General features: G+C 48.2%; 1 protein-coding gene across 1 annotated transcript in view; it reads left to right on the top strand.

Moving 5' to 3' along the window:
• The window catches only part of FRAS1 (Fraser extracellular matrix complex subunit 1), a 159731-nt gene extending 147482 nt beyond the window's left edge, over window positions 1–12249 (top strand). The window contains exons 60-73 of the mRNA XM_065674695.1: window positions 158–358; window positions 1674–1861; window positions 2047–2322; window positions 2905–3137; window positions 3459–3619; window positions 4400–4614; window positions 5989–6139; window positions 6991–7098; window positions 7263–7422; window positions 8132–8248; window positions 8703–8869; window positions 9484–9689; window positions 10294–10440; window positions 11064–12249. Coding sequence (XP_065530767.1) covers window positions 158–358; window positions 1674–1861; window positions 2047–2322; window positions 2905–3137; window positions 3459–3619; window positions 4400–4614; window positions 5989–6139; window positions 6991–7098; window positions 7263–7422; window positions 8132–8248; window positions 8703–8869; window positions 9484–9689; window positions 10294–10440; window positions 11064–11624 — 2891 coding nt within the window. The 3' untranslated portion in view covers window positions 11625–12249. The remainder of the gene's footprint in view (window positions 1–157; window positions 359–1673; window positions 1862–2046; window positions 2323–2904; window positions 3138–3458; window positions 3620–4399; window positions 4615–5988; window positions 6140–6990; window positions 7099–7262; window positions 7423–8131; window positions 8249–8702; window positions 8870–9483; window positions 9690–10293; window positions 10441–11063) is intronic.
• Window positions 12250–13106: the final 857 nt, after the last annotated feature.

The following is a 13106-nucleotide window of genomic DNA, read 5'->3' as shown; positions in this document are numbered from 1 at the left end:
GTCTAATCTAAATCTACCCTCTTTCAGTTGATGTGTAGATAGGAGTCTAAAAGGAGCTGAGCTTAGCTCACTCCAGTTGCTGAATGCCTTTCATCAGGCATACAGTCAGCTGGTATGCAAGCCACACAGGACTTTTTCTTCTCTGCTGTTTCTGTAGCACCCACCATTGAGTTTGAAGAAGCTTCGTACCAAGTACGGGAGCCGCCTGGCCCGGAGGGTGTTGCTGTTTTAAATATCAAAGTGGTCCGGAGAGGGGATCAAAACAGGACCTCCAAAGTCCGCTGCAGCACCCGCGATGGCTCAGCTCAGGCCGGAGTGGATTACTATCCCAAGAGTCGAATGCTCAAATTCAGCCCAGGTAAAGGGTTCTCGGAGGGAAGATCAGAGGTGGTGGCAATGACCAGTGCCATTTTGTGTCTATCAAAAAGGAGCATTGAAAGGAAACATTCAAGAGATGTGGAAAAAGCCACTTCTTACGTAAGGTTTGCAACACAGCAGAGGTCTGACTGCTCCCAGTGAACTGCATTAACTGTAAGAATGCATAATATACCCTTAGATTTCGGGGTTTAGATTTGATCTGGGGTTTGATCTTGGGGTCATCACAGTCTCTGTGGGAAGAGACACCTATTCAGTGTGTTACAGGTGGGGTGCAAGACTTTCTCCTTTCCTTACATTAGACATGTCCTTTCCCCTCTCCCCTTCTGGGTGCCTGATCATTCTCAGTTCAAACAAAGTGGTGTTCTAAGCTTCAGCCCTCTCTGCTTGATAAGCAAAGTGCCAAGCTGCCCAAGCAATGAAAAGAAGGAGGGAATGAAAGCTTGTAGGTGATGAACGCTTTATTGAGACTTTCTGCACCCTAGAATTAATGCCACTTGAAGAAACGGGAAAGCCATCCCAAAGCTTGCCTTGTTTTCTCTTATGTACATTTCATCTTTTTGCAAGGTTCCACTGGATGAGAAGGATCTGGAGTTTGGTTTGTTTGGGGTTTTCGTTCTGGGTTTTTTTGTAATATATTTAAAATATACTACATAGACTTACTCTGTGGTCTTTTCTAAAGCGTGACTCTTCTGGGCTGCAGCCTTACACTCTGCTGTGACTATAATTTTGTTATGCAAAAAGGCTGAACTGTTAAATGACAGGTGATCAGAACAGAGGTGATCAGAACAGAGGACACTAGCATCTGGCTGGTGAGAGTAAAGTGGTCCTCAGAGAATGTAAGGCTTAGCAGAGAATTTTCAGGATCCAATGCAACAGCTCAGACCATGCTGCTGGACTGAGAAGCCCTCACCAAACAGTTCTGCATACTGATGTGAGATACAGCAGAGATGCTTACAGCAGTGGTGGGATGTACTTTGGATCATAGATTTTTACTACAGACAGCTAATGCAAGACAGGCATTATTAATCCTTAGATGGCATCTGCTAGTAAATCTATCACCTCATCAATTGGCTCGGTTGTCATAGCTGGATTTTTATGTATGTACTAGACTCCTGTGGGAACAGGGCTAAATTATTAGTAGCAATGAGTAGAGATAAAATTTATAATGCATATTTTATCATAAAGTTTCAGTGGTCATAGCCTAGACCAGCTGTGCAGCTTTTTTATGAGAACTTCAGAGCAGTGTCTGATGATGAATGGAATTCCCTCTGCTTCTCTGGCATTTCTGCTCACAGGTGTGAACCACATCATGTTTAAGGTGGAGATCATGTCCAATGAAGACCGGGAGTGGCATGAGTCCTTTTCTCTGGTGTTGGGTCCAGATGATCCAGTGGAAGCTGTTCTTGGAGATACCAGCACTGCAATAGTGACTATTTTGGACCAGGAGGCAGCAGGAAGCCTGATTCTACCAGCACCTCCTGTTGTAAGTTGCCTGTTGCAGTGGGTGTGATTTAGTACCCTTTGAGTACAGACTGAAAACCCCAGTGGGGTGTCTGAAATAAAATTAAGAGTGCAATGATGTGGCAGGGTTGGAGTGTGTGGGAAGGATTGCCTCTTCTGCCTCTCCCCTCCGCCTCAAGTGGATGCTGCTGTCTTGCATCTGTACAGGTCGTCACCCTGGCTGATTATGACCGTGTGGAAGAAGTGACCAAGGATGGTGCTAAGAAATCCCCTTCCCCAGGCTACCCGCTCATCTGTGTCACTCCTTGTGACCCTCGCTTCCCAAAGTATGCCATCATGAGGGAACGCTGCAGTGAGGCTGGGATCAACCAGTCCTCAATACAGTTCAGCTGGGAAGTAGCAACCCCCACGGATGGGAATGGAGCCAGGTCACCTTTTGAAACCATCACTGACAACACACCATTCACTAGCGTCAACCATAAGGTATGTGGGAGGTACCGACATGGCAAAGCTGCAAGAGCCCATGGCATCTTTTAGCTAGTAGTGCTCATTTTAGTTACACAGAGGTTAAAATCTAAAATCTCCTCAGACTTGGGAATTGGCATGAGACATCTGCATGCTTCTTTAGGGATTATTATTTTTTCTTTCTGCTTCAGAAAATTTAGCATTGTTCTTCACTAAGCTTGCTGAAAGAACCACTTCTGTTGACACGGGAGGTGGCTGTGAGCACTTGGATACTTCAGTAAATATCTGGTGGCAAGAGATGGATGGAGTCTGGCAGATCTTAACAGCTCAGGCTCCTTCTTCCCCTTCCTTCACTGTGTGGGCAGAGTTTGAAAGTTGTAAAGCATCCAACATACTCAAGTGTCTGCTGCAGCATAGTAACAAGATGCATGTCCAAGTGGCCAAGTAGACATTGGCATGTATGTGCTCTTGCATTGGAGTATACCTTGCCTTTGTGCTGCCTCAGATCACCAGGACAGAGTGATTTTGCTGCACAATTGGATGTTGCAATACTGGTGTCCTTGACCCACAGGCATGTTTCTCCCTCCTTGTTCCCTGCAGGTGCTGGACAGCATTTACTTCAGCCGCCGATTCCATGTGCGCTGTGTGGCCAAGGCTGTGGACAAGGCTGGCCATGTGGGGACCCCCCTGAGAAGCAACGCGGTGACCATAGGCACAGACAGTGCCATTTGTCACACTCCTGTGGTTGCAGGGACAGCCCGTGGCTTCCAGGCACAGTCATTCATTGCCACGCTGAAGTACTTGGATGTCAAGCACAAGGAGCATCCCAACAGGTATGAGCCTGGAGAAGGGGAGAGCTTGGGTCAAGAGGAGGATGTGTGTCTGAAACCACATCTCTCCATACAGTCGTACAGTGTGCCCACTTGAACAGCTCAGGTGCTCAGGGTACTGCTCCTGCTTTCTTCCTCAAACCCTACTCTGCCGAGAGTGCCCTTCCCCTCAGGAATTTGGAGTTGGTGGGACCGCTTAAGGATCAGATGTATATAGTTGGGGAAATCTAGCTGAAGCTAAATATCAGGCTACTACTAGCAGGCTCACCCTGTCTGTGCTGGTCTGCTGCTTTTTTCTGCTGTCTCATCCACTATTTGTTCCAGAATCCACATCTCGGTGCAGATCCCCCATCAGGATGGTATGCTGCCTCTCATCTCCACTCTGCCACTCCACAATCTGCATTTCCTTCTCTCCGAGTCTATCTACAGGCACCAGCATGTCTGCTCAAACCTGGTCACCGTCAGAGACCTCAGAGGCATCTCAGGTAATCCTTAAAGCCAGCCTTTGCTTTCTGAAGTTAGTAGTTACAAAGAAGCCAGTAAAGAATGGAGATAAGAAGAAGGTTTTGTCTTCCCCTGGGCTCTCTTGACATTAGATAAATCATAATTAATCTTCCTGAGCTAACAGCAGGGAACAGAGTTGACCCCCTGAAAATGAGATATGATGCCTGGAATGTTTAAAGGATAATGGGGTTAAGCTGCACTGGCTATAGGTTCACACCGTGCTGGTGATTTTCTGCTTTTCAAAACTGTCTTGTGATATCCATGCAGTTAGAGAGAGATCCACAGGAAGTGGATCACTGTGTATGTGTCACTGAGGTCTCCACATGGCAACAAGCAGCAGCAAAAGCAAATTCACTCCTGAAGCAAATGCCAGAAATGAAATACAAAAGGCAGTTGGTGTCTCTGACACTCAGGGCAATGTGGTCCGTGATGGGAAGGGGGTTGTTGTGCTTCATTCTTATCAGTTCATACTCAATTTAATTGAGTTCTGCATTTCTTAAGGTTTAACTTCAGCCTTGAATTAATAGGTTCATAAGTTTGGGGTTTATGATTCTTGTCCCATTTCTATAATGTTTTCCCCTGCAAAGACCTGTGTATATTTAGCGTGACCTCTAGGATTATGAAGAAAGAGGAGCCCATTAAATCCTTAATATAATAAAAGTCAGTGGTGTGATTTGAGAGTGAAAATAGGACCTCAGTAGTTGGCCTCAGCCTCTTTGAAGTCTGAAGTGATCAGTGTACTCGACATCTGTTAATCCCAGAGGCAGGGTTTCTGGATGAAGTGACCTATGACAGCATCGTTCTTGGGCCTGGCTATGACCGCCCTTACCAGTTTGACCCCACGGTGAGAGAGCCAAAGACCATCCAGCTCTATAAGCACCTCAACCTCAAGAGCTGCATCTGGACTTTCGATGCTTATTACGATATGACTGAATTAATTGACGTCTGTGGAGGCTCTGTCACTGCTGACTTCCAGGTAAGATGCGCTATCCAAAACTTCCACATAATCCACATCCTGCTCAATTTTCAGGCGAAGCGCCACTTAGTGTTCTTGTGTATTTGCTGCTCTGTACAACTAGAGCATGGCTTTTTCCCCAGAAAAGAATGGTGCTTTGTGAAATGCGCTTAAGTCATTTACTTTTATTAGGGTAACATATGTTTTATTCTTTTAATCTTCAGAGCACCAGTAAAATATGGGGTTTTTTAAGTACAAGGATGTACTGGAAATACAAAACATTCTCAGCTGTGCTCTGCTCTGTTACAATTTGGGCTATATTCTTAGCCAGAAGATCAAAGAACCAGAGCAGAGACACATCAGTTCATACTCTGCAGTGAAGCAAAGTCATGGGAATTTTAAAGTAATTTCTTAATTAACTGGCTGGCGTATGGAAAGCCTAAAATGTTCTCCTATCAAACAGTGGCTTTCACTACTGGAGGTATCTCACTGCCCTCTCATGGATGGATTATACATGTACATCCCACTCTAGTGAATCTTCATTTGGTTCTTGTATTAAATTCCCAGTCAGAATGTTAGGGCCAGCATCATCTCTTCTAACTCCTTCTGCTCTGGAATACTTTGTTAACTTTCCTTTTATACCTCCCAATGATTTGCACAAATCCAGAGAAACTATTTGATCTGAACAGCTGCAGAATTTAGTACATGGAGACTGGCACTAACTCATCTGGAAGTCTCTCTGAGCAATCTCAGGGGCTTGCAGAATACAGCTGTGTGCCCTGCAGATGGTGTATATGTATATCTGTAGAGCTCTGGTATTTCAGATAGGGCTAGTCCTGAGCAAGCAGAATTGCATATTTTTAATTCACAGAATTGGAAACCGGGGAGATTTTGAGGTGAAGTTGTGACCACAGCTCTTTTAATACCACCATACCAGTGTGCTTTAGCACTTGCCCATATTTAAAATGCAAGTTTCTCTAAAGTACCTATATGTAAAGGTAAAGAAAGGTCAGACAGCCATCTCTGACTTAATTTTAGGAGTTCTGTAGCATATGAGGTGCACTCTGTGCTTGCATACTTTTCCCAGCAGTTCGTTATTATTTTTCAAATGGCAGCCCAGCAATAACATTTTTGGCAAATCAGCTAACTGATTGCCAGTAATGCTCAGTCTTCATGGAGCAATGACATCATATTGCTTTAGAAATATTTCATCCCCACATTATCCTCCCTGTGTTGAGGACAAACATGGTCCAGAACTAAAAGAGTCTTCTGTTGCAGGTACTCTGGCTTTTTCCCCCATTTGCAGCATAGAATGTGAATGCAGTGGGTACTGTCTGGGTCAGTGTTTCTTCTGTGGAAGGTGCATGACCACCCTTTTTGGGGTTTTATTGACAGGTACGAGACTCTGCTCAGTCCTTTTTAACAGTCCATGTCCCACTCTATGTGTCCTATATTTACGTGACAGCGCCAAGAGGTTGGGCTTCTCTCGAGCATCACACAGAGATGGAGTTCTCCTTTTTCTACGATACTGTTCTTTGGAGGACAGGTAGGTCCACACTGTGTGAAGGGGTACAGGAGAATTGGTTTGTTCTTGAGTTGGGTTTTTTTTTCCCTTTTTCTTAGTTTCTGCACTGCCACCACAGTCCTGAGCATAGGTAGCACTTCCTGAAGTAGAGTGAAAAGTGCTAGAAAAGTGCTGCAAGAGAAGAGTTCTGTCTTCATCCAAGCCTCCACAGTCAGGCAGAGGTTGCTCCCTGTGAGATATTTGGAGTGATTCTCGTGTGGGAGCTGCAGTCATATTCCTCAACCTCGTGGTTCTCGCAGATGGACTTTTCCCATAGTATCCCCTTGTTTGTTAAATCAGCAGTATCCCCAGCAGGGAGCCCTGACTCATTTCAGTCCTCTTCAGGTGGTTTCATCCATGCATGGTTTATCCTGTGCCTGTGAGTCTTCTATTTTCAAGGTTGTTAATCTTGCCCACAATATCTGGAGCCTGTGTGTGCTGTAAACCTGTGCCTTCAGCCTTGAGCAGTATTGTGGCAGTGCTTCACCTTGGATTATATTCTGCCAGCAGTGTCACTTCAGTATTTGGAGGAGGGACTCGCAGAGCTCAGTTCATGGAGGGCTACTCAGGAATTGAGGCCAGGAGTACCCAGAAACAGTTACCTATAACTTAGTATGTACAGTAAGTTACATTCACAAGCTAATCATGTTGGGGAACTCAGTATACTTACTTCCTTTATGCTTGAGTGAGACTGGAGGATGATGTGATTGAAACCATACCTTTTGGAGCTCACTCAAATGCTTCTGGAGTTACATGGGGCTGACAGAGCCCACCTGAGGACTGACTGTGCTGTGTCATTTCCCTGGTGACTTTGTTCTTGCTGCACCATGCAGGCATTCAGACGGACAGCGTTCTCTCAGCCCGTCTGCAGATAATCAGGATCTACATCCGGGAGGATGGCCGGCTGGTTATTGAGTTCAAAACACAGGCCAAGTTCAGAGGTGAGAGCGTTAGTCCTGGTAGAGGAAGAAATCACCATACAACTACAGATCTGTTCTGAAAACAGGGAGTAGAACCAGTCCCTCTTCCCACAAGGAGTCCCTCCCTGTGCCAGGGTGTGCAGCAAGGGCTCTCCTTACCTGTCACCACTTTATCTTCACCCCAGGGCTGTTTGTCATGGAGCACCACAGCCTGCCAGATGTCAAATCTTCCTTAATGACTCCAGACCACCTGGGAGGCATCGAGTTTGACCTGCAGCTGCTGTGGAGCGCTCAGACTTTCGACTCTCCCTACCAGCTCTGGAGAGCAACCAGCTCCTATAACAGGTGAGAGCTGTGGGTTCAGCCACCTCCAGCAGCTTCCCACAGCACAGCGTTCTTAAGCAGTCAACGTGCATGCAGTTAACAGCAGCAGTGGAGCAGTTTCAAACCAGGCCAGAGTAAGCAATCCCTGTTGCCCTTTCAGTTATGTGGAGTGGTCAGGATCCAGCCTCACTCAAGGGCTGAGCTCCAGCTTGCAGGGTGCTGCTGCCTGGGCTGAAAATGCTCTTCTGCTCATTGTGTAAGTAGAGGGAAAAATCAGTTCATCTCCTTGCAAATCCATTTTTCTAGCCAACTTGGCCTTGAACACTGCCAGGGATGGGGCAGCCACAGCTTCTCTGGGCAATCTGTGCCAAAACAGAGAAGAACTTCATGCTGATGTCTAATCTAAATCCCTGCTCTGTCAGTTTAAAGCCATTCCCCCCTTATCCTGTCACTACCTGCCTTTGTTCAAAAGCCCCTCTCCAGTCTGTGACTATTCTTACTGCCTGTGCTCCTTGCATAGGGGGTCAAATTAAACACCACAGGTCAGATTTGTCCTCCTGCAACTGCTGGAGTAGATGAACATTTCTGGGGCAAGGGAGAAGTCTTGCTATGAACTTTGTCTTGCCTGCTTATACTCGTCAGAAAAAGATGGATGTTGGGCAAACACATCAGCTGGGTGAACAGCCTGGAATCCAATTTGGTGACCACAATATCTCTTGTCTGTTCCTAGGAAGGACTACTCTGGAGAGTACACGATCTTCTTAATCCCCTGCACTGTGCAGCCCACGCAGCCATGGATAGAGCCTGGAGACAAGCCCCTGCCCTGTACAGCTCACGCTCCCGAGCGGTAAGGAGTACCCACCATCACCCACTGGGACAGTTTCAGCCCATTGGGGTTGTTTGGGTGGTCACAGCAGGTGTATGGCACCCTACAACAGCAGCAGGAAGGGAACAGGGGAGGGGTGGAAGCTCCTCTTTGGCTCAGGGGTCCCCCTGGAACTGAGACTGTCCTCACTCAGGGCAATGAAAGATTGCACCATCACACAGGTTTTCAGCCTCCAAACCTTATGTAGCCTTTGGTTGTCCCCACAAAGTAAGAAAATCAAGCCTGTTGGGAGAAAGCTTCAGCTGGCCTTGCAGAGCCCTGCACCATTGCTGCTGCTGTTACCACCCTCATATGGCTGCTAGACTACAAATAGTAAAGCAGGAGAGAAGAAAGGGAGCTGACTGTAGGTCACCAGCATGACCTTCAATGTGTTCAGACTAAACCTCTCCTTTTTCTCTTCCTGTCTCAATTTTAGATTTTTGATCCCGATTGCCTTTCAGCAGACAAACCGCCCAGTCCCTGTTGTCTACTCCCTGAATACAGAATTCCAACTTTGTAACAATGAGAAGGTGTTTCTGATGGACCCCACCAAATCTGAAATGTCTCTGGCAGAAATGGACTACAAAGGAGCTTTTTCAAAAGGCAGGATTTATTTTCTGTCTCTTTCCTATTCTGCTTGTACTTGATGATAGTATCATGAGATGATTTGGGTTGGAAGGAACCTTAAAGCTCATACAGTTCCACTCCCCTGCCACAGGCAGGGACACCTTCCAATAGAGCAGGTTGCTCCAAGCCACGTACAACCCAGCCTTGAACACTGCCAGGGATGGGGCAGCCACAGCTTCTCTGGGCAACCTGTGCCAGTGCCTCAGCACCCTCACAGGGAAGAGGTTCTTCCTAATGTCTAATCTGAGTCTCCCCTGTTAGTTTAAAACCATTCCCCTTTGTCCTGTCACTACGTGCCCTTGTAAAATGTTTCCGACTTCAAAATTTCCGTTCCTCTGAGGAAAGGTAAATCCCAGATTTCGCTTTACCTCCTTTGCAGCAACAGATGGTATTTTGAGCATGTTACAGCCCTGTAGCAGCATGACAAGGCATGACACATGTGCTGTGGCATGGTGTTTTGCCATCTGCATGCCCCCGTCTCAACCCTTCAAAATGCAGATCCATGTGTTATCTGGTGCATTTGGCTCTAACAGTGGTTCTCCTGTTGAGTCAGAATTCAACCTGACCCTGTTTTCTCCCAACTTCCTCAGGGCAAATCCTGTATGGCCGCGTACTCTGGCACCCTGAGCAAAACCTGAATGCTGCTTACAAACTGCAGTTGGAAAAGGTCTACCTGTGTACTGGCAAAGATGGCTATGTGCCTTTCTTTGACCCAACGGGCACTGTCTACAACGAGGGGCCCCAGTATGGCTGTATTCAACCCAACAAGCACCTCAAACACCGATTTCTCCTCTTGGTAAGTTTCTTCATGCTTTGGTGAGCATTGTGTGTGATGTGTCTGGCCTCCCAGCCTCTCACTGCCCTAATGAACTAAATTTCCTTCCTACTTACGGGGAGGACAAATGTCCTGTCCTTCTCTGTTTATACTATGGCTTGGAATTGGCAGACTGGCAGCATATAAACAGAGATTTATTTACCCATTACACAGAAATTGCATATATCTATGATTAGCTTCCCAGATGCATTCAGCTCTCACTACGTGCTCCGTAATTAACACTTGCCAGCGTCCTCACTGGACAAGGGTGATGTGAACGGTGTGAGTGACCTTGGCATGTGTACATGAGCAGGCTGCTCAAACTCTTCTCCCCATCTCCAGCTCTACAAACTTAGGTTTGACACGGATCAGTGGTAAAACAGTAGGAAGCCTCTACAGATCGTAAGTATTTTCTGCACATTAAGCTATGTCTTTACAGAAATGTCTGTTCCTGTGTGTAGGTGTGGAGACTGGGCACTTGGAACTGATTCCTACAGCACTACACAGGTGTTAACTCAGTGCTAGTGGCCTCCCTTGCATAAGAAAGACAACAGTGTTCTCTTCCTGATGCTTCTCTTAATTTCAGGACCGAAACCAACCAGAAGTGACAGACAGGTATTTTCACGATGTGCCCTTTGATGCCCACTTTGTTTCGGAACTGTCTGAGTTTCACTCAGTAAGCAGCATGCCTGGAGTTGATGGATTTACTCTCAAGGTGGATGCTCTGTACAAGGTACGTACCAAATGATAGCAGCCGCCCCAAACTAACTTTTTGCAGATACTTTGTGAGTTGTAGTCCCTGATATCTGGGCCTGAGTTACCAGTTTGTAACTCAGTGACCTGTTTGCTGAAGGGCCTTCTTGGCATTGCTAGGATTGGACTAGAAATTAACAGTAGGGCAGTGAAGATGCAAATTCCAGCACTGAAAACGGAGATGGGGAATTTATTGTGATGATTTGAGATTATTTTTTTTCCAAAGCACTCAGGAAAGAAGCTTTTTAAAAAGATATTAATCATAGAATAGTTTGGGTTGGAAAGGACCTTAAGATCATCTTGTTCCAACCCCATGCCACGGGCAGGGACGCCTTCCACTAGACCAGGTTGCTCAAGGCCCCATCCAACCTGGCCTTGAACACTGCCAGGGATGGTGTTTGTGAATTAATTATTGCCATTGTCAGAGACAAGACTTAACACCTCACTTGGTAATAAACATTATAGCAGGTGCTCAGAAAACCATGCCGAGCTGTTGAGTTAAGGAACAGGATGCAAGATGCAGCCAGCTCTGCCTTTACTTAAAATCACCTGATCCAAAAGCTGTAAAGCACTATGTGTGCATGTGTCTTCTCTTTCTTCAAGGTGGAAGCTGGACACCAGTGGTACCTTCAGGTCATCTATGTGATTGGCCCGGAGAGCATGGCGGGGCCTCGTGTCCAGCGCTCCCTCGCTCACCACTGGAGACCACGCAGCCGCAGGGACCTGGTTGGTGCCGATGGGAGGCCAACGCTGGACGACTCCTTGATCTACGACAACGAAGGCGACCAGATCAAGAACGGCACCAACATGAAGTCACTGATCTTGGAGAGGGAGGAAGCTGCCGTTGCAGCCTCCTTCTCCCAAACAGGCGCTTCCCTGGGGAGTGCATTTGCCGCTGTTGCCCTGCTGCTGCTGCTTCTGCTGGCTGGGCTTTGCATTCTCACTGGGAAACGGCGGAAGCTACGGCAGAAGCGGGAAGCAGCCCCAGAGGAGCATCCACTGAACACCAAGGTGGAGCTGCCCCGGGGAGCAGAGAGGTCAGCGGACAGCCGGTACTGCACCGTGCGGAATGTTAACGTGTGGAGGGAGAGCGGCAGGAAGGTGAAGCAGGTGAACTTGGAAGTCAAAGTCCACAGCAATTTGCATGACGGAACGGAGGTTTAGTGGAGCACATGCTTTGGTTTGGTGAAGGCTTTTTATAAATATTAAAAAAACCTCACAAAAATAATCCGAAAAGGAAAAACTAAGAGAAGTTCTGATGGGTTTGTGTACTCTGGGGAAGAGGAGGAGCAGCTCTGGCTCATCTCTGCTCCCCGCCCCCCCTCCCCCCACGCCCCTATCACCGGGACTAAAGGCTGTACGTGGATCTGATGCGGAGGGTGACCGAGATGTCGCTTCCCTGCGCTTCCCCCACTTCGGCTCCACTGTTCCCGGTGGAGAGGCTTCCGGTGCTCGCACCGGGGGGATGTAGTGCCACCCCTCAGCCATCGGGTGGCGCTGCGCTCAGGAGTGGAGCTCCGCGTCCGCCAGAGGGCGCCAGGCAGGGGGGTCATCATTAAGTCATCACCTAAAGAGTGACGTCATAGCTTAACGTCATGTGAAAGGTAAATAAGGCTATTTACAGGAATCGACTAAGGAGTTAAATGTTCAAAGCCCCTCTAGCCACTGAGCGGACAACAGAACTCAAAGGCAGAGGAAGAAGCCTGCCCCGAGATCACATGTAACTCCCACACCTTGAATTCTAAAATCAAAATTTGATGCTGGAATTAAACTGGGAATGTTTATCTGACGAATGCTGAACATGCTGCATGAACATGGAGGGAACGGAGGAAATGGAAGACATCAAAGCCGGGCACAGGGCCGCTGTGTACTGGTCACACCTCAGGGTGTGATCTAATGCTCCTTCCTGTGCCAGGTTGTAAATCATTCACTGTCATAACCTGAAAATCAATATACTTTAATGCTGAGTAACTGATTAATTAATAGCGGCTGTGGGCATTGTAAAGCATCGGTAGGGTGGGTCAGGTTTGGGAACCAACCGCTCCGGAAGGAGTCCACCAGCCCACCCACCACCCACAGCTCAACACTCCCCATAGCCCCCCATCCTCTGAGCCGCCGCTAGCACAGCCCTGGCTTTGACCAGCGCGGGGTGGGGGGGGGGTCGTTTCTGAGCCGAAAAGCACAGGATTCGGGCTCTGGCCCAGCCCCAGGGCCACGGTTGAGTTCTGCGGCCAGGAAATGCCTAGCTGGGTCCAAGCTGCAGAGCCCCACTCCGGGTCTCGAGCACCAAAACAGCCTTCTGAGCCACGAACCAACCCTGACTGAGCTGAACCAACCTCCAGCTGCACACCCCTATGTTGTGGGACGGCCCCTGGAGCCCAGACAGGGCCGGGGGGTGACCTCGGGCGAGGACGAGGGGCGCAGGGCTCCTTCCCCTCCGGGATTTATTCCGCGGCGCCCCGAGCCCCGCCGCCCTTTCATAAGCAGCAGAGCCGCCCGGGCACCGGACTCCCCGCTGTGCCGCGCACTCCGCCGCGGACCTGCCCCGGGTGTCCGGTCTCCAGCTGGCTCCAAGCCTGCGCTACCCTTTCCTGCCCGCAGCCGCTACCTGCGCCGGGCCGGGGAGGCACCGCCGAGATCCCGGAC

The sequence above is a fragment of the Lathamus discolor genome, chromosome 1 (assembly GCF_037157495.1).
Source record: "Lathamus discolor isolate bLatDis1 chromosome 1, bLatDis1.hap1, whole genome shotgun sequence".
Taxonomy (NCBI): Eukaryota; Metazoa; Chordata; class Aves; order Psittaciformes; family Psittacidae; genus Lathamus; species Lathamus discolor.
The sequence above is the reverse complement of the archived record's forward strand: the minus strand, read 5'-3'. Positions and strand labels throughout refer to the sequence as shown.